Source organism: Rhinolophus sinicus, linkage group LG03, assembly GCF_036562045.2.
Source record: "Rhinolophus sinicus isolate RSC01 linkage group LG03, ASM3656204v1, whole genome shotgun sequence".
NCBI classification, from domain to species: domain Eukaryota; kingdom Metazoa; phylum Chordata; class Mammalia; order Chiroptera; family Rhinolophidae; genus Rhinolophus; species Rhinolophus sinicus.
In genome coordinates, this window is record NC_133753.1 from 83,075,944 (window position 1) to 83,096,324 (window position 20,381).

General features: G+C 51.6%; 1 protein-coding gene and 1 non-coding gene across 8 annotated transcripts in view; both read right to left on the minus strand.

Annotated features, from left to right (window-relative positions):
* The window catches only part of LOC109456725 (uncharacterized), a 40,468-nt gene extending 27,670 nt beyond the window's left edge, over positions 1 to 12,798 (minus strand). For all 5 annotated transcript variants that reach the window (XR_012494851.1, XR_012494850.1, XR_012494849.1 and 2 more), the window contains exon 1: positions 12,037 to 12,798. This is a non-coding gene — a transcript (uncharacterized LOC109456725). The remainder of the gene's footprint in view (positions 1 to 12,036) is intronic.
* Positions 12,799 to 15,293: 2,495 nt separating this feature from the next.
* On the minus strand, positions 15,294 to 19,835 carry NKX2-1 (NK2 homeobox 1). 3 transcript variants are annotated; one of them, XM_019749167.2, is made up of 3 exons: positions 19,479 to 19,835; positions 17,851 to 18,236; positions 15,294 to 16,932 (listed from the first exon to the last, which is right to left on the minus strand). In XM_019749167.2, exons 2-3 carry the CDS (start codon positions 18,221 to 18,223, stop codon positions 16,196 to 16,198), a joined length of 1,110 nt encoding a protein of 369 aa, XP_019604726.1. In that variant the 5' UTR covers positions 18,224 to 18,236; positions 19,479 to 19,835; the 3' UTR covers positions 15,294 to 16,195. The 3 variants fall into 3 exon arrangements, with proteins under 3 accessions (XP_019604726.1, XP_019604725.1, XP_019604724.1); XM_019749166.2 differs by lacking the exon at positions 19,479 to 19,835 and adding an exon at positions 18,959 to 19,456; XM_019749165.2 differs by lacking the exon at positions 19,479 to 19,835 and adding an exon at positions 18,336 to 18,602.
* Between the last annotated feature and the right edge of the window lie 546 nt (positions 19,836 to 20,381).

The following is a 20,381-nucleotide window of genomic DNA, read 5'->3' on the forward strand; positions in this document are numbered from 1 at the left end:
CTACATAGAATGGGGCCTCTTTTCTGTCGTTTTGAGTCAACTTACCCAGAATTTTAACAACTTTTTGTCCACATTAAAAATAAGAAAAATGTTAATAATACCCCTTTATCTTTACGTTTTTGTATAGCAGAAAAGATTACAACAAGGGATATAGTGACAGTGTTTCATAAATTCATTCATTCAGCAAACTAACTGAACAGCTATAATGTGACATGCACCATACAAGGTACTAACAGCAGCTACACAAAGGGGGCAAAAAGAGTATGGTTGCTTCCAGCTCTAAATTTAAGAATGTGAAATGTGATTACTATCAATTCACAGGCTTGGAATTTCCTTCTGTCACTTGCTATCTGTTCTCTTGGAAAAAAAAAAAAAAAAACTTCTCTGGCAGGAAATGTTAGTTAAGATGGAAAATGTTCATCTACATAAATTCTAACTTTATAACTTAATAAGCAAGAAAACATATAGCTACATCTCCAAATTGGGTCGGACAATTTGAAAGTTCTTTATAAACTTATAAAAAAACATAAGCTTCAGTTTTCTTGAGTATTTGAAATGAATCCATTACACTAAAATGGTTCTTAGCATTAAGAGCAAGAAATGATTTGCATTATAAGCTAATAAAATGGGGGTTAGGCATATTTGTACAAGATATTTTTATTCTTTCCCATTCCTGCTTAAATGAACTTGGAAGACTGTTCACTATTCAGTATTGTTTAAATTATAAGGCACAAATCTGTCATCTGGTTTTAAATATTTTCCTCTTTTGGTAATGCAGATGAATACTGTGTATCTCCATTCTTTAAGAATACTCTAATGTAATAATAGTACAATTTTCCAAAAATTAAATTAGTTTTTTATACCTCTCTCACACATCTAGAAACCTCCTGGCATATTAGAAAATATAATATTCTTCTAAAAATACACTTTGCTCACCTTCCTAAACACTCATACTTCAGTGAATTGTACTTTTCCGTTCAAAAAGTACTACAAGACCTCTCACACAAGCAAATCCCCTGGAGAAAACTCCATTGATGAAGTCAGTCTACTTTTCCTGGTAGTTACTAGTAAAAGTTAGGGCTTTATCATCAATCATCATAGTTCATTCTACATAAGAGCATGAGAAAAGGGCCTATACTGCCAACAAGGAGAACCCAGGACATCTTGTTTTACCTTTATGATCCTTTTATTTTATACTCCTAGATTTTACACCCTCAAGGAAAGAATGCTAATATTAGAGAGAGGTGTATTTTGCTTTTACAATGTCCCTGAAAGCCAAATACCAGCTTGTTTCCATTTGAGGTAGGAAAAAAACTGTTTTTATATCATTTCAACTTCACATTTCTCTGAAAGTTGAGTGCCTAAATCTTATCAAGTTAGCAATAGTATCTGTATTAACAAAAATGTGAAAAGCTAGAAGTTTGTCCTAGTGACAAGAAATAATAATCCTCCAAATGTCATTAAATGCTCTTGATTTATTTCCCCCACACTGACAAGGGACACATTTCTTGATGTTTGTTCCCTGTTAGTAATGAGAATCCTATTTCTATTTGTGGCAGTTTTCAAAACTGAGACTATCAAGTAATGCACTTACAACTTACTTTCCAAGGAAAGTGCTTGAGAGCTCCTGTACAGATGTCACCTCTTACCATTCCCCTCCCTGCCCTTCCCATGAGTGAATTCCCCCAGAGTGATCTGTTACATATACGAGGTAGAGAATTTAGAAATGGGGCTGATTGGTGGACTTGCCTGCTGCCATTAAAGTTTTCCTGGTACCTTCTAGATGCTACTGCAGGATTACATGATTAATTCACTCCTCTCGTCTCCTGGCAGCTAAATGGGAATATTGGAGAGCTGCCAGAAGGGTAGGTAGCCAACCTGCTTGCCCTTGATTGTGCCTGCCAGCCTTTTAATAACAGAAGTAGGGTCAAGTAAGTGAAATCATGAACTGAGGAGAGTATTCTGAGAATGCAAAGGCAGTTAATGTCCTTCCAAGCCTCAGATGGCTGGCAACCCTTGGCAGAGTAATCTATGATTTGTGGCACCTGACCCTTCCACTGCGACTGTTATCTGTGTATTCACTAGAAACATATTTACAGAATCTCTCCATTAGCAAAGATGCCTCGTGTGTGATTACCCAATTGTCATGGTCACACTAGGGTTTTGATACAGTTCCTATTCACAAATGAAAAACTGCACTAAACTGCACACAGGATTGATTTAAAGCGGGGATCCTCACTCAACAGATCAAGACTTCTGCTGGTAGATCTCAAAGAGATTATCACAGTCGTGCTCCCCAGTCTTCCCTACCGCCAAAACCACCTCCAACCCATCCATGGCAAGACAGAGCCTCCTTTATTCCCTGGAAGGCTTGAGAATTCTTAATAAAGTTAAGCATAATTAGGTATAAGAATTATCCAGAGATGAGTGTTTAAAATAGACTCCACCTCAGAAAACATCTGGAGAGCATCACTTGTTTAAATTAGTTAGCATGGCTCCCATTTATATAGTATTTAGTGTCAGCAAAGTACTTTCTTCTCATTTAAAATGTTTTAGTTACAAAGGCAGAGTTAGGTTGTAGTTTGGCTTTCCTTCATTCTTATGGAATCAAATACAAAGAACGTTAATTTTTTTTTCCTCTGAGACAAGTGACAATGAGAGCACTTGCTATTAAAAAGTTTACTGGGAAGTTTAAAAAGTGGCGTCCCCCTCTTCCCCCCTCAAATAAATGGCATCGAGGTCCTCCATGCCAGAAAATTATTCTTGTTTACATCGTAAGTTAGTATTAACTGAGAAAGATAAATCCGTAATTTAGGGAACCAAACCAGACTCAGTAGGAGCAAACAAGTGGTCATGAATCAAAATGGAATAAATAAATAACCCAGAGTCATTGCCATGTGTCTCCCAAATGAGATGTTCTGAGGAAATAAGTGACAAAGTCGCACCAGATAAATAAATGAAGGCGATAAACTCACCACAGGTCAAGAAATACTACTAAGGTGACCTGACGTGACAGTCAGTAACCGCAAGCGACCTTTGGGAACTGCATCGGGGTTAAATGCCCTGCCAAATGCTGAGATCTTGACGCCCTGGGAGACTGGCCATCCGCAGCCTGGCAGGCAGCGGCGCCCCAGACCCGCAGTCTGGGCCCCTGGGGCCTAGCGGGGAGGCTAGAGGCCGCCCCGGGCGCTCGGGGCCTGGAGGGTCGCGGAGCCAGGCCACCCGGGCCCCGATGCCCGCCGGCCTGGTACCCGCGCAGAGGAAGACCTGGTGGAGGGGGAGCGCGCCCTCCTCCCCCTGCCCGGTGCCGCCCGAGCGCGCCGCAGGCCCCAGGGCCAAAGCTAAGCCACGTCCAGGACGCCGTGGGCCCCTGAGGGCAGCTTCCGGCCCCGCGCCGCGGTGGAGCGGACCACGCCGCCCCTGCAGTCGCCGTGCGGCAGCGCGGGCGTCAAGCGCCTTAGAATCGCCTGCTGCGCGGCGGGAAGCCAGACGCCTGGCCGGCGCTGCCTGCCCGGGGCCCGCGAGAGACCAGCCCACCGGCGAGAGTGGGAGAGCTCGGCGTCGGAGCGGGACCTAACTCCTAGTCGGGGACTTGGGGACGCCGGAGCTTGAGCGCCCCTCGCAGCTGGGAGTCATCTCCACGCGGTTCTTCCCAGGCGAAGTGAATTCAACCCCTGAGAAGATGCTCCGGGCATTAGCGTGCAACAGGGGAAGAAAGAAGAGTTATTTCAATGGGGGAGGGGCGGGCGGGAGGACTGGGAGGAAACGCACAGAAAAAGAAATCCCATCACCACCAAAACCGTTTCTAAGAAGTCCTGAGGTTTTACGCCTGGAGATTTCACTTTAAAAGCTAGGGGGGGAAATTATTCCACTGCTTTTAATTGAAGTAAACAAAGTGCAACAAATCCTAACTCAAATATGATTGCAGTGAGATTAGGGTCTAATTGCTTAGGGTTCAGGTGGAATCTGCGGGCTAAATCCTACAGGGCCAATCTGAATTTCACAATCATTCTGTCAAAGGGAGAGCGATGAGAGCCCACACGCTTCCTAACAAGTCATTTTTAACAGTTACAAGCTTCGCACAAAGACCACACAGGGCGTCTAAGAGATGCAAATCTAATCCCTGGTCATTCTACAGGCCTTCAACAAAGATGTGCTAAACCCTAATAGAAAAGAAATCAGTTCTCTGTCACCAGCCCCTGGTAAAATCTATTAGAGAATGGACAGAGCCGCATCTACAGCAGTGGCTGCAAAGGTTAAGGACAAGTACAAATAAGAGGGACCCAGTTTTGTTTTCCGTGTGAAATATCGGGAGAAGCTAACCCGAAATGAGTGACGGGATTCGATCCGTGGCTTCGCATTCATTTGAATGCTAGAAAATAATAATAATAAACACACAGTAAGACTTTTGAAGACTCCCTTTTTGAATTCAGGAAGATGAAAAAATTCCCCCCAAAGTTGAAAATCTTTGCCTCTGAAATTATCGAAGAATATTACAGGGGGCGGGAGGGCGAGCGCGCTAGTGGAAGGAGGAGGACACCGGCGTCTGGAACCTGCCGGCTGACTTCGCGCTGAGGTGCCCGGTCCTTCCCGGAAGAAGCCCCGACGGTGGAGCCGCGGCCGGCCGGGCGGGGTCTCGGGATGCGGGCGGCTCCTGGCCCCTGGGGCCGAGAGGCAGGCGCCACGGTGGGAAGTCTCGGCAGCCACGCTCCATGCGGGACGAGCCGGCGCTGGGCCTGGGTCGCTCTCCCGGACCTCACCCGCCGGCCCCGAGGCCTTGGGGAGGGGCCCTGTGCCTCACCGACCAAATGACGTCCTCACCGGGTAGTAATAGGGTTACTGTGTTGCAGCTAAAATATATCTCAGTGTGTGCGGCCCTTAAAAAAGGAAGGGCCCCGGGGATCCAGGCCCCTCGGAGAAGCCCCCAAGCGGGCTGAGCGGGCGGATGGGGGGGATGACGGGTATGGAAGTTGGGGAAGGGATTCCCTTCTCCTCCCCGCAGGGAAGAACCCTCCTCCCCCGGCGGCCAGACAGGCCGGGCCTCCTCCCCCGCCGCAGTCGCGGGGCTCAGAGGCTGCGAACGCCCCGGGAGCCTGGCCGGCCCGAGGAGGCGTAGGGGAGCGCGCCCGACTCGGGGAGGGACCGCGAGGGGAGACGCGCGCTGCCCGCCCGTCAGAGGACGCGGCCGACTGGGTCTCGGGTTACCGGTCCCCCTCTCGGGACCCGCCTTCGGTCCTGGGAAGCGGCTCAGAACCCGCAGGTGAGGGCTGCGTGGCGGGCCCAGCTATGAGTCCCAGCGGAATCGCGCGGCCATTTTCCCTGGCAGCTGGGGCTCCCTCCACGTGGCACCTCCTTCGAGGCCGCCCTGGCAGGGACGAAAGGGGGCGCTGTCCAACCGCCACGGTCGGGAAAGACCTAGAGGCTCTCCTTTTTCTAAAGTCTCTTCTTCAATTGCAGGGAGGAGGGGTGGGGCACTGGTGTGAAAGAAAGGATTTGTTTGTCTATTTCCACGGAAGTTTCCAGAAGCCACCATTTCTTCTCTAGGTGCCTTCACCGTGTGCCTGCCACCCCAGTCCCCCCGAATTTGTTTCTTCCCAGGGTGCAGAGCCCTGACCTGGCCAGGCTGGAGGAGCAGGCTAGAGTTCGGCAGGCTAACTCCAGTCCCTGGCCCCATAGCTCCAGGGCCCTTTAATTTGTTCTGGCAGAAAGTCCCTATTCTAAAGGTCTGGCAGGAGGGAAGGAAGGGGTTGCTAGATTTGCCTCTCAGTTCAGAGACAGACCACCATGCACACATCTGCTTCCTCCTCGTGCTGTTCTATGCCTAGCCAGGCATATGCAGGTCGGGGCTGTATTCCTTCCTATCTACTGATATTAATTGAATTTCTCTGTGCTACTGCTTCTCTTTGCTTCTGTCATTTTTCTCGCTAGCCCTCTGATAGGTCTGACCTTGGCAGTTCTCTGGTCTTCTTACCCTCCAGCTGGCCTCCCATATGGGCCTTACTGGCTGGCTTTCATTCTTTATAGCTTAGCGCATCCACTTTATCTGCTTTTCCTTTTAGTATTGACATTAGGAAAATGATACCGAATTGCCTGCGAAGACTGAAGCTATGAGACTGGACAGGAAGCAAGTAAAACACAGGCATTGAAATGAAGAAATAGAAAATGAGGAGAACTAGAAAACTAATGAAAAATAGATAATGAAGTCATATCAAGCTATAAATGCAAGAATATCATGCTCCTGCAGGTGATCTTTGGGTCCTAATGAGGGTCGTGCACATCTGCCTAGGGAGACAGGGAGGGGCTCCCTGAGGAAGACAGGGTGGGGTGGTTTCTTCTTCCTGACTGGAATTGCTCCTGAAACATGGGGGCAGTGATCCTGAACCTGTGTATCCTTGGTTCCCAGGGGGGCACAGGAGGGTGGGAAGGAATCAACACAAATCAACCACCACTCCTGGAAATGGTTGTGTAATCACCATGTCTCTACAGGGCAGTCAGGGAGTTGAAACTTCCTGCCCTGGAAGCCTGCTCTGGCTTTCTGCTGCTCTGTGCACCCCCTGGGCCTACCCATCCAAACCTAGGCCGGCACCCTGTCCTCAGGTGGGTGAGCTAGCTCCCCTCACCCTAGCAAATTGGGTGCTATTGATCCCAGCCTCACCCTCACCTCCTATCAGTTGTAGGAGTCTGTCCTCCCAGTTTGCAGAAACAGGGGACCTGGAAGCTCCCTGTTGTGGGAAGCCTGACCCCCCACACAAACGCTCTCTACTCAGGGTGGATTAGTGCCTCAGGACCACTCTTGCTTATCCAAATCATGGGTTCTAGAGAGGAAAAAAATCTAGACAGTTTACAGCTGGTGAGAGAGAGAGAGAGAGAGAGAGAGAGAGAGAGAGAGAGAGAGAGAGAGAGGTGTCTTTAGATCTTTGTGGTCTGTATAATTTGACATCTATGTAAAGAGCATACTAGGGCTTTTAGGATGAGTTTTTGCAGAAAACTGAACATGCAGGCAGGACCTGTGCAGAGGAATGCCCGCTACCCCCTTACACCCGACTCCTCCATCTTTCGGTTCTCTTGAGTTCTTCCCAGAGGAGAAAACGTTTTTGCAAGGACGCCTAAAAACACAATGACTTCCTAAGAGGCGCCAATTTGAGGTTAATAAATTATCCCCTTTAGAAATAAAAGTGGAATGGGCATTAAGCATACACTATTATTAGATTGAGTTTCAGCCTACTAAAAAGTTCGTTAGATGTTGGTATCTGGGCAGAAACAAAAGTCTCTCTTTACAAAAAAAAAAAGTCTCTCTCTTCCTTAGGAAAGCTCATCAGGGAAACAGCAGCAGTTCGTTTGTTCGATTTTGTTTAGCTTTTCAAAAAAAAAGATTTTATTTTAAGATCTTTTTTTAAAATTCCTTCAGATTAGGGTTTGGATCACCGTCGTGACCCCGTGAACTAATATCTATATTTCTGGGGTCGAAATTCGCGGGAAATTTCTACTCATCTGCACACCAAACTTCTTGGTGTGGTCTCCTAAAGGTGCTGGGGTCCGGTCTGCAGGCGGTACGTAGCCGAGGTTGTCCCGCGAGAAGAACCGGATGAAGAATCACCCGTTAGCCTGGGTGTGTGGCGGGGTGGGGGGAGGCTAGGTAGGAGCAGGTAGTGCAGCCTTGCACCGGGTTTGGAGGGGAGACCGAGGGCGGTGGGGAGTGCCGAGGCCGCGGGAAAAGGGAGTAGCGGACAGCTGCTTCTCTTGGTCCTGGAAACCAAAAGTTTCTACGAAGAGAGACCAGAAAATAGCTCAAGATTTTCAATGCCCGTACTCCTAGCTGAGACCCCCGACAACCAACTTGAAGCCGCGGGGCGGCGAGGGGCCCTAATGTCTTTTAGGCAGGGCAACTGCGAGGCCTCGGAGCCGGCGCCTGGCCTTGGGTCGCAGCTCTGCGCCCCTGTGAGCAGAAGCCCTGCTGGCCCCCGCCACACCCGGGCAGGGCTTCCCGGCTCCAACCCGCGAATGTTAGCCCCAGACAACGCTTCTGGAGTCCCTTCCTTTAAAAATAAGTTTTAATTTTCCATCAAATCTTGTATCCGTGTATTTTTCACTGAACGACAGTTAGCCAGCGCCGGGGAGAAGCACAAACACGGTTTCTCTCTCATTTTTCTTGCCGTTTTTCACCTCCCTCCAACCATAGAGTCTCGATTTTCTAAGCAATTAAGTTATATATTCAACAGGAATATTCGATTCAAAATACATCAGGTCTAAAGACTGATGCAAAAGGTCTGAGGCTTGAAGAAAATATTTAGTGCTTGCCTGCAGATTCTGTCACCCATCATCTGCTCGGAAAGCGCTCTGTATCTTTCAGCGTGTCCGGCTCTTATGATTGCAAATGGCCCTGTTTTCAAATGGAAATAAGACTTGCAAACTGATTATGTGTATTGAATCGGAATCACTCCCTAGATCCTCTTGTTTAAAATGTATTGAAAAAAGGATGATGGCTGCAGACCTCCATAACCAGCTCCCTCTTTTCTCAGGGAGGTCGATCTATTTTACAACTTTTTGCCATTTGAGCATGTTTCAGCTAGATAATTACGCTGCCATTGTGTTACCGGCCCAGCGCAAAGACTTGGTACACACACTGCCTCCCAGCAGGCTCCCCTACCCCACCCTCCCCCCCACTAGCATCACTCCTGAAACACCACACACACTACACATTTCGTCCACTCCGCCACAACATTTTGACCCGAAGACCAGCTATAACCAGCCCGACTCAGCAGTCACAAACACCAGCAGAATCCTACACACTTTCAGCAGGCACAGCTGGTCGTCCTCCTCCCTCCTCTCCTCTCCAGGCCCCCCCTCTTTTTCTCTCTTCTGTCTTACCCACCAGCAGAAACACAGACACACAGACACCCAACCAACAAAATCTAAGTATTCAGCTATGTCAAGAATATTCAACAACTAATTTTGGGTTGGTGTGGAACTGAAGTTGTTAGAAAACAGTTTATACAGGAAAGTTAATGTCAACTGTTAGGGGTGCATGAAAGTGCTTGTATACCAGCACAGGTCTCAAAGGTTTTCTCTTTACCCCATCCAGTGCTAGATTATGGCTGTGGGTGGGTTGACTTTTTGTTAAATATTTCCAAAGGTTCTCCTGTTTGATTTCAGTATGAAGTCAATATGACAGGCAGAAAGATATCTGAGCCTCACCTACTTTGTGAGTTGTGGGTATGATGCACTGCAGCCCTTCCAAAGTTCACCACACCCAAGGCCTCAGCAGCCCTGCCAGGGAGTAGTAATCAACATTTCAGTTAATATGGCAGGATGAGGAGTTGTAATGAACTAGTTACAACTTCTAGCCTTGGCTAGAGGCGTAGATGTGTGCTCTGTTGCATGCCTGTGGTGTAAGGGTTGCAGTTCTTTCTGCAGCACACTCAGAGGGAAGGAAGAAGCCATCATGCCCAGCTCACTCCTCCTCCCTGAGTCCCCACCCGGAAGATTGTGCCTTGCAGACCTCCATGCACCGTTGAGTGGCCAGATGGGGAGGGGGCTTTAATCCTCTGAGGCTTCAGAAAGAGCCTGTTGCTCCAAGTCTGTTTAGCAACCTGGTGCTCTGGAGGCAACTGCAGAGACTCTAACCGTGCCGGGGTCGCTCTATACACAAGCATAGCCAGATGTGTTAAACCATTGACCTGGTTTCCTAGGTTAGAACAGAGCGAGAAGCTAGCTCAGAGGTAGCAATTCTCAGTCCTCTTCGTGTCATTACGGTAATTCCCAGGTTTACATCTGCGCGCGCGCGCACTCGGCCCTGTGTGTTCCGGGGAGATCAGATAAATCGGTAGCACGCGGACCAAATAAATCCTTGTTTTCCTAGAGCTTTGGACACCTTCAAGCAGAAGTGTTGAGAGAAAAATGCTAGGGTAGAGACCCTGCCTTTTTCTGTGATTTTCCACAGAATGGCTCCAGGGCATAGCGACAAGGGAAGCTATCCAAGGACACTGTTCATGGCCTGAGATCCTTGATTCTGTAGAAATGACACTATCAACAATCACCAAATATCCTAGAAATGCAATGGTTAACACTGCACCAACACCCTGGTGTTAACTGACAATTCTATCTAGCAGGCAAAGGCAGAAGTCCCAGATATGTATAAAATGGGGGAAGGGAGGAGAAAAAGTTTGTCTTTTTCTTGTTGTTTGTTGTAGGACTACACTCAGACCAGCCCTCTTATTTCCACTACTCTGTGAAGGCCAGAATAGGGGGGAGTGTTTGCTACAAATAAGGGGCAGAAACATTTCCACCTGTTTTTGTTAACTGGCAACAGTAACAAATGATTCATACTAACGATTTTTATTAGTGAATGACCTAGGTGCGGCAAATCACAAGAATTTTTGTTATGGATCGTTTCAAGAAATCTCATCTACAGCTACGTGTCTCAGGCAACACATTCATTTTCTTCAAGAATAAACTTTAATATATATTTCCCCCAAACATAATTAGTTCTCTAGTTTCAGTTGAAGATAAATTAATATCCCAATTTAAAGTTGGAAAAACTAAAGAAAGTTTTTGTTTACTTGATTTTTTAAGAGAAACTCAGTTTCATGTGACATCTTAATTGAGGTAATGAATGCATTCAATGTTTTTGCATCTAGCAGGTTCTCTAAGATCCCCTACTTAGAGAATCCTATATTAAATTTTTCATTTTTAAATATATTATAAAATAGACATATAAGATAGCTACATGTGTATATGTACTTCAATAATATTAATACATACACAGACAGGTGTCTGTATGCAACCACTTATTCCTACATACAGAATGGGCAGAATCAGATGTTATAATTGTGTTGAAGGAAAGAGCCCTCCTTTAACAAGGCCTATTGCCTGCAATTTTTTAAATGTTTATTTCCATTTCAAGCAGAGCACTAATAGTGATCGAGTATATTGTGGTGTCCGACAAATAACTAAAAAGGAAATAAAGCAGAAAAGTAGATCTGAACCTCACCTTTTCCAAAACTTATTACAATTCGTAATAACAAAGACAATACATGTTTACAATGCAGAGACCAAATGGGAAATATCATCAAATGAGGAGCCTGGGGTCATTCCTAGATGCCCTCCAAGAAGGACATTAGGCTTCTGACGGAGAGAAATGCAGCCAGCCACTTCAGCTATGGCTTCAGATGAGGCAGAAGCAATGTTATCAAGTTGCTGAGCCTGCTCCTCCTCCGTTCCTTTGAGAATCATCAGGAAAAGTTCAGAAACACAACTACATGGGGGAAGAGGCATGCAGACCTTGGCCCTCTACTTCAATAAAACACAGCCTTTCCTTGACTCCCACCCATAGCTAATTCTTCCAGCTACTTGGGTGGACAAGCTCACTGCACAGGGTGACTGGGGTAATAAGACACTCCTTCCAGAAGATACTGACCAAAGAGGCACCAGAAAACTTTCTGTCCAAGTTGGGCAGAAGCCCAAATTGGGCCCCAGAGAGGGTGGCCTGAAGCTGCAAGAATACAACTGCATAACCCACAAACACACCAGCCAAGAAGGCAGGGAAGGTCAGAGGAAGATGGTGCCGGGCCTCTCTTAATGGGGACCTGGCTGAACAAGGAAAACATTTAGCCTTAGCCCTCCCAATACTCATATCTGTCACTGTCCTTCCATTATAAAAGTAAGCCGCATTTGAAACAAACAAGTCAGCAAACCATGTCTAAGAGCCATGTCATCTCAGATTCACATTTCCCAACAGGCTTTCTAGTTCTCTACAAATAATATTCCTGCTCACTCTGCTCCCCAGTTCTAATAACCAGGGAGGCGGGGAGAGGAGCGATGTCTAGAGAGACTGGAGACATTCGATCAGAATTCAAGGCAGCTTCTCACAACTCTCTTGTTTATAGAAAATGAATGCCTGCCTGGCTTGCTTTTAGTTCAGGGAAGGGGTCAGTCTTTATCAGCATAGTTCACACAGATCCTGGACTTCTTTTTTTCCTTATCTAAAATTGACCCGCTTTTAAGATAAAGACATAATAGAGAAAGCATTGACCTTACCTGGTCCCTAATGAGTTGGAAATCAGAAAACCCCGCTCTCATTTCCTCTTATCTCGGGTCGTCTGAGAAGAGACTCGCGCTACCTTTTGTGCACTTGCTCCTGGAGATAGAGCTCCTCACCAACGCCCATGCGCCGGGGAGCGCTCTGGAAGAGTGTGCGGCCTCTAAAGTCTGAGGATTCTTCTCTAGGGTCTCAAAATCCGAGACTTCGCTGCCAGACTTAGGCCTAGCCCAGCCCTCAGGAGAATTTAAAATCTCTTGGAAGGTTCCCGTACAAGTCTTCCTCTGTGAAAGGTCAATCAATCCCTAGCAGTGGGGAAAAGAGCTGCCTTCTTTCTGCAAGGCCTTTGGACTGGAGCGCGAGGGCCTCCCCCGCCTCCAGGAGTAGTAAGTACCCTGAGCGTTTCTCGCGGAGTCGCCCGCGGCCTGGCTCTGATTTCATTCGGGGGGCCCCAAGCTACTTCCCACCAGGCCAGCCCCTCTCCCAGAGCCGCTGCCCCGGCTGCTGAGGCATTCCCTGCCCCCACCTGCCTTCGGGCCTTGAGGACTCCAGCTGTACCCGCTTGTGCCTCTGTTGGGGGTGGCCACAGCCTGGGCTGCCTTCTTCCTGCTCCGAGCATCTCTGCCCTGCTATTCTCGCCTACCCCGAACCCGGCCCAGTTCCGGGCCCCGCCAGATGCGAGGGCTGCTTTCCAGTCTCTCCGGCCCACAGCTCCAGGTTCCCAGGCTGGGGCGGGGGTGGGGAGCCGCTTTGGGATGCTAAACATCAAACAAGCCAAGCCTGGGGTTTCAGGCCCCGAAGCCACTAGAGCCGCTCTCCAGGGCTCTCGAGAAAGTCCTCGTGTTTACATGGCGGGGTGGGGGGTTGGGGGAAAGAAGAAGGGGGGATGGTGTGTGCAAAATATCCCCCACTCCCCGCAGCCGTCTGGGCCTAGGGATGGGTGGCATGCTTAGGCGGGGGCGCTCAGCTTCGCTGGGATCTCGGGGAGAACTGCGCTGCCCCCACACGTGGGAAAGCTTCCGGCTCTTCTGGTACTTCAGCACCAGGGGCGTCTTCAGAGAGAGCTGATTTCTCCCTCAGGGGAGGCCAGAACTGACCCAGTCCAGAGATACTGGAGACCTATGGGAGGTCCACTCCAGGAGAAGGCTCTGCAGAGGCTGACTGGGATGGGGGGGGGGCGGGTATCCCCAGGCTGCGGTCTTTCGCTGCTCCACGAGCGCACCTATTTCCCTATCAAGACGCTTAGGACTGCGTTCCAGCGCCGCTCCTGCAGCCACAACCATCTCCCGGCCAGGAGCAGGAGCTGGTGGATTCCGCATGATGGATGGAGAGAAGCTGCCGAGGCCCTGTTTGTCTTGGTCCCATTCGTAGACGGGCTGAAGTCACCTTTCCCCCCACCCCTCCCCCCGAACAAGTAAATAGACTTCAAACTAAGCTGGGTCTAGACAGCGGGAAGAAGAATGAATTTGATAGAAACTCCATCTACTGCAAGGACATACAGCCCACTAAAATTGTGACTCTCAGGAACCCGCTCCAGGCTAGGATGGGGTGAGAGGAGTGGTGGTAACCCTCTGGGCCATTTGTTCCGCGCCGCCCGCCTTGACCCAGCTCAGACTTGTGCTGGGCACAGGGCGTGTTGAGCCGAAGCTCCCACCCCACGGAATTTGGACCTTAGGGTCAAACATTTCCTGGGCCTGAGCTGGGTGTCTTGACCACCTACCCACACACCCTGTCCCAGGACCACTGCTGCCCATTCCAACACAAGTGTTCGAACTTTCTGGACTTTTGCTTTTTTTCCAAAATGTGAGGCCTGCTGATATAGTTCCTCCAACTAGCACACTCTTTAGACCCATCCTCAAAGTCTCTTCTGGATGTTGGAAACTGTATCTCAGAAGCCAGAATTCATGGGAGGAAGCCCGCCCTGGTCCTTAGTCTGAGGGCAACACGGAGAGAAGCACCCAGGAAGTCAACAAAGAGGATTGCTAGTGCCCGACAAGGCCCTGGGCCAGGCGACTCCCCTTACAAATTCCTGGGGGATGAGGGTGGAGGTCAGGAAGAGAGAGGTGGAGACAGAGTGAAATGAAGAGGAAAAAAAGATGGGGAGAGGCAAGAATGGAAAAAGTGGAAATTCTAGGTGAGAAGTGAGTACATGATAAATATGAATCAATCCCCCACAATCAAACAGGCCTAGAGAAAAGTGCTGGGAGGGGCATCTGTCCGCAGCCCACTTGGCCAAGTTTCCTCCCGGGTTTATCAGGGTGTGTGACTCAGAAGGGCAACAGCCCACCTAGGGATTATGATTTCTCTCCGTTCACAACCGTTGCTTCCTCCTCCCCTCCCCAGGGCAACTCTAAGAGATCCCAACAGCCACAGCTGGGCACCAAAGAGACCAGAAAATAAGAGGTAGGAAGAAAGGTCAAAGATGATTTTTTTTTTTTTCTTTGCGGAGGGAGGAGGTTGGGGAGAGGTGGGGAGTTGGGAACAGGAGAAAGATTCCTTACTACAAAGATTTAGGAGCCCAGAGATGGAAACCCATGGAACAAAGAATGATTGCCCAGCTCCCAAACTCCTGCGGGAGGTGCGGGGTGTCCCCTGGCCAGCAGCCCCGTCGGACACCTCCCGAGGACTGAGAAGCCCTGAGAAGCCAAGATCCGAGGCCAACTCTGCGTGGGGACAGCCGTTTTAGAGTAGAAACGAAACCCGGTAACGACTTCCCCACTTTCGAAAACAACCTCCCATCAAATTCTAATTCCAACAAGCCTCGACTGCGGATTAAAAATATAAGATTGATGTTGAAATCTACAGGGGAGATACGTTCAGTAAAAATGATCGCTCATTCAGGGTTATTTAAAATGGATGTCCTGGCGGACTGTTTTACAACGGTAGCTTAGACGTATAAGACCACAGTAGATACTCCTGAGGTTTCAAACAACAGAAGCCTGGCTATGAAAATTCGTCCTTGGGTCTGGTTTTCTTCCTGTCTCCCTTTCCCTCCTGGTGGAAGTTGTTTAGTTTTTCTCCTCTCTATTGCAGAATCCCAGCACTGCTCAACGTTTGGTTCTCCTAATTTGGAGACAGAACAAGACTCCCTCTTTCCGTGGGGCAAGGACTCTGGGGTCAGGCCTCCTTAGCTGGTTCAGGATCCTTTGAGCCCCCAAACAATTCCAATCCCATCAGGAGAATGATGAGCTGCCCCCCACACCAACCAAAAAAAAAATGCTATTTAAAGAAAGCCAAATCAAAACCAAACAAAAGGTAGGTTTTTAATCAGAAAAGGAATCTTTTTAATTTGTATAATTTATTAGAAGCTTCTTAGGAACTATATTTAAGCCAGATATCTACATAAGTTACAACAGAAAAAGACTGACGCTGCAAATACCAAACTGCCAAATAATATACACAGATTTGTCAGTGCCCATAAAAAATATGATGGGCTGGGGACCGGGACTGGGTTTGGGTTTTTTTTGTTTGTTTTTTTTGTTTTTGTTTTTTTTTAACAACAAAATGTACAGATTACTAAAAACTAGGCGTTTAGTCCAACTTTGACAGCGTGTACAGCTACAAGTTCACATCAAACATAAAACAGTTTTAGCCAGGGCAGTCAGGCTGAGCCTGGGCGGCCGGAGGTTGCTGGGAGGGGGCTTTTTCTTTGTGTCAGTGACAAGTGGGTTCCGTCGAAGAGTCTTTCCTCTCCCCAGACCCTGTCTCCCCTTCGAAAGAAATCCTAGTATTTACAAGCGAGTCCACTTTACTGGCACAGTGTACCCAGAGTGAAGTGTGCGATCTTTAGAGTCCAGAGCCATGGCAGCATAGAGCCCTCTCCAAACTGTACCCCGCCCGAGCGTGGGAAACTCATTTGAATCACCTAAACGACATCCCCAAAGTTGTTTTTGTTGTGTCCTCTGTTTAAAGAAAGGCTCCTTTAAAGAATTGGATTCGTTTGGTTGTTTTTATTTTCTTTTTTAAAAAATCCCACAAATTTTAGAAAAGAAAGAAAGACGTCCAGCAGTTTGGCCTTTGTGTTTTTTCCCTCGGTCTAAACGGGACAGGTTCTTAAGAAAAGTCGAAGCGCATGGAGCGGCAGGTGGTTGGAGTGTGTGGCGGGCAGAGGGGAAGCGATGAGGCAGCGTGCTGGGCTAGGCACGGCCCAGCGTCCTCTCACCAGGTCCGACCATATAGCAAGGTGGAGCAGGACATGGTGCCGTAGTCCGAGCCCGAGGAGTTCAGGTGGGACAGGCTGGAGACCTGGCCCTGCAGCGCCGCAGGGCTGGCGGCGTGGTGTGCCAGGTCCGGCGACTGGCCCGCGCTGCCTGGTTGGTGGCCCGGGTGTGCACCCAGGCCCGGGCCGCCGCTGCCCACTGAAATCGCCGCCGCCGCCGCCTGAGCGGCCTGCGCCTGCTGCTGCGCCTGCTGTTGCGCGTGGCCTTGCAGGCTGGCTGCTCCAGTCGCCGGGGCGCCCGCCTGGCACGGTTTGCCGTCTTTCACCAGGACCGGCACCGCCACGCGGCGCGGCGACTGTTGCTGCGCTTGCTGCTGCTGTGGGCACCCGGCGCCCCCGCCGCCGCCGCCGCTGTCCTGCTGCAGTTGCTGCTGTGCCGCCTTGTCCTTGGCTTGGCGCTTCATCTTGTAGCGGTGGTTCTGGAACCAGATCTTGACCTGCGTGGGGGTCAGGTGGATCATGCTGGCCAGGTGCTCGCGCTCGGGCGCCGACAGGTACTTCTGTTGTTTGAAGCGTCGCTCCAGTTCGTACACCTGCGCCTGGGAGAAGAGCACCCGGCGCTTCCGGCGCGGTGCGCTTGGCAGTGGGGCCATGTTCTTGCTCACGTCCCCAAGCGAGCCCAGGCCGCCCATTCCGCTCATGTTCATGCCGCTCGCCGGGCCCATGAAGCGGGAGACTGCAAGCGACAAACGCACAGCGTCGGCCGGGGCCGGGCCGGGCCAGGCCACCTCTGCCTTCTGCACCATGGCCCGCCAGGCCCGGCCCCGACGGCGCCCTCCTCACCTAGGCCGCCTCCGCCCTGAGAGGCCCAACCGCGGGGATCGCCAACGCCTGCCCCCGGCTGTGCCGTCGAGGGGTTGCCTGGAGAGCTCCCGCCTCAGCCCCAGCTACCTCCCTCAGTCTCACTGCTCCACCCAAAAAGCACCGTGGAGAAAGGCCGCTCCAGTTCCTTCCGCGCCTAACCTCGGCGGGGGTCGCGGGGTTAACGTGCCACCGGCGGTGAACTGGGCCCTGGCCAGGATCTGGGGTCCGATGGTAGACCCCAACTTTGGAAGCTTAGGAGAGGGAGGTGTTCCAAAAGCTGGAACCCTCAAACAGTTTGCCTCTTGGCCGCTCTCTCCTGTCAGCCCCAGTGCGGGCTCTTGCTCAGTCCATTTAGATCCCCCTGTAGAGCCGCGCGCCCTCCCACCTGCCTAGACTGGAGAGTAGCCGGCCCCAGCACGCCAGCCTCCTGCCCGGCCAGGCCGCGCCTCTTGGCGCCCTGCTTGCCGTAACTCCCTAAGTTAGGGGGGAGCCTCGGTCTGCACTCCGAGATCTCCTGCGCGGAGCAGACCGGCCAGTTGGCCGCAACTGGGAGACGCCGAGTACCAGCACTTGCCCGCAGGACCCCAGCGCTACTAAGTGTCTCTTCTTGGACCCCTCAGCCCAGCACCGGGAAGAATCCCCAGCTCCCGCACCCGACTCCCTGGCGCCGCTGCCAGGCTGCCCACCCTGATGCCCAGCGCACAGCCGGCAGGCGCCGCGCCTTCCGGGCGGCTCTCCCCGCGCCTCCCGCGCTCAGCCCGCGGCCCCGCAGTGGGACGGCCTCACTTACTGGCGGGGAAGCGCGGGTCTGGGTTGGCGCCGTACCATCCGGGGCCCGAGGCGGTGTTCCGCATGGTGTCCTGGTACGGCGGCAGCTCGCTCATGTTGCCCAGGTTGCCGTTGCAGTAGCCCCCCACGGCGGAATGCGAGAGCTGGGGCACCCCCGCCGCCGTCATGTGGTAGGCGGCGGTGACGGCGCCGTGGTGCCCCACGGCGTGCTGCTGCATGGCCGCGGCCGGTGGTGCCGCCTGGCCTTGCCTGTAAGCCGCCAGCGGAGCCCCGAGGCCGCCGCCCTCCATGCCCACTTTCTTGTAGCTTTCCTCCAGGGGACTCAAGATGTCAGACACTGAGAACGGAGTCGTGTGCTTTGGACTCATCGACATGATTCGGCGGCGGCTGGAGGAGGAAGGAAGAGGAGGAAAAAAAAGGGAGAGGGGGAAGGCGAAGTCTCGCTGCTTTTTTTTTTTCTCCCTTTGCCAAATATTCTGGTGTTACCTTAACGCCGATCTTGTTGGATGTACACGTAACCGAGTGGACCGAGTCCGCCTTAATTGGCTTGAGTGGAGGCTCGGGGGCTGCCTCGCGTTTGTTTTAGCCCGGCGCCAGGTTTTAGGCAGCCACCAGAGGCGGGGCATAAGCGCTAAAGCAACAAGACAATAGAAGCCTACATCTTGCCCGAGATAATTAGCTTACATGCTGATGACAAGGTAAACACCTTTAAGTTTCACTTGTCAGGATTTTTAGGTCTCAAAGAGGGAGGGAGGGAGGGAGGGAGGGAGGGAGGGAGGGAGAGAGAGAGAGAGAGAGAGAGAGAGAGAGAAAGAGAACCCAAAGCATTTCTTTCCCCCTCCCCCGACACCCTCACCCCCATATTGTGGGGTGCGGGCGGCGCTCAGGGGGAGGAGAGGAAGGAGGAGGGAACCGAGAGAGGGGAGGGCAAGAGGTGGGGTGGAGAGTAGCCGAGGAGGAGTGATGATGGTGAGGAAGGAAGGTGAATGCTGCTTTGCAACCAACTTGCAGAGTTACAAAGTGAACCGCTTTCCAGTTCTGTCAGGGTTCCCCGGGCAGAGACAGGTGTTTAGAGGGAGGGGGCCAAGGGACGGGCTGGGGGGTTTCACCTGAGCCTGCGGGGGCTGCTCCTCCCTCCCGCCGCGGCCTCCCAGCCCCGCGCCTTCCCACTGTCTCCGGACCACATCGGACTTCGCGGCGCCGAGCCCAGTCGCCACCAAATGAGCTCGCGAGTCTGGGGACGAACCCTGGGGCCGCACTGTTGGCTGCGTGTCCGTCAGTCTGTCTGCCTCTTCTGCCGCCGTCAGAGGGACACCTCTGCTCCCCGCCCCCTTTCCCCCTGCCCGAGAGAGAATCCCAGCGGGCGGAGGGGGCGCTGAGCAGGGGATCGGCTGCGGCGGAGAGGCTGTCCCAGATCCCTGCGTTCCCCTCCCCCTAGCTCAGGGTCTACTCCGCGGACCAGGCCCCCCGCCTCGCATCACGCCCCCCTCACCCCTCAGGGAGCTCTCTTTCCCCACCCTCACCCGGGTCAAGGCAAGCACACCACTGGCCGTCGGAGCTGGGAGACTGGGGGTGGGGGGCGAATTAACGCGAGAGGGCATCACTTAAATTGCCCCACCTCTAACAAACCTGGTGTCCCCGACCCTCGCCCATTGCCTGGACGCTCGGGGTTCTGGAACTGGAGCTGACTTTCCAAGGACATCACAGCCCCAGCACCCGAGCCCAGGGCCACGCTGATTTCCCCTCTGATGCTTCAGGAAGGGTGCGGGCAGAGAGCGTCGTGAGTGTCCGCCTGCCTGTTGCCTGGCAGAACTTAGCCTGAACCCTGGCGGGCCCAGCTAGCCGGGAGGGGGCGAATCCCGAGGCGCGAGCAGCCCTGCGGGCGGGAGGCTGGGCTGAGGCTTGCCTCCGCCCGGAGCTCAGCCATGCAAAAGTGCACTTGCTTCCCCGGGAATAACCAAATATCTTTGTTTAAAGTGGCGGCGTAAATGGCCAGTCGCTTTGTGGCCACGCTGGATATTAGTAGATGAGGATCATTCTGCTTCAATTGGACGCCTCTCATCCGGCGAGCAAGAAACTGCTTAGGAGGAAGTGGGTTTCCTGTCTGCGCGTTCCCAGGCTTCAAGTGTGAGCCCTGCGCCTTGAGGGTCCTTGGGCGCCTGGAGAGGGGGAGCTGTGGGCTGCGCTCTCCACCGGGGCCAAGGCATCTGCGTTGCTGCTCCAGCCAGGCCTGAGCCTCCAGCGGAGTGGACTACAGAGCCGAGAGAGCCCTGCGCGGCGCAGATCCTGAGACCCACCCCGACTTTTCCCCTTGGATTTTAAACCTTTTGTTGTCGTTTATACTGTGGCTGTTTTAGTCTCCTCTCTGCTCTAGGGACTGGGAGGGCGGAGCGCTCCCTGGCCAAGCAAGGGCCTCTAAGACGCTGAGCGGGCCGGTTAAGGAGGCTACTCGAATTTGGCTTTGGTTTTTACATTTTCTTTCCCCTACTTGTAAAGACGGAACTCCCAATGATGAACAGACACTTTGAACGA

Bases quoted from the DNA above. Each gene is read 5' to 3' on its own strand.
- NKX2-1 (XM_019749165.2), bottom strand. From the start codon at position 18,475: ATGCCCCGCCTCTGGTGGCTGCCTAAAACCTGGCGCCGGGCTAAAACA. The intron at 18,237-18,335 runs GTAACACCAGAA...TTCCTCCTCCAG, and splicing joins CCAACAAGATCGGCGTTAAG to CCGCCGCCGAATCATGTCGA. The intron at 16,933-17,850 runs GTAAGTGAGGCC...TGTCGCTTGCAG, and splicing joins AGACCCGCGCTTCCCCGCCA to TCTCCCGCTTCATGGGCCCG.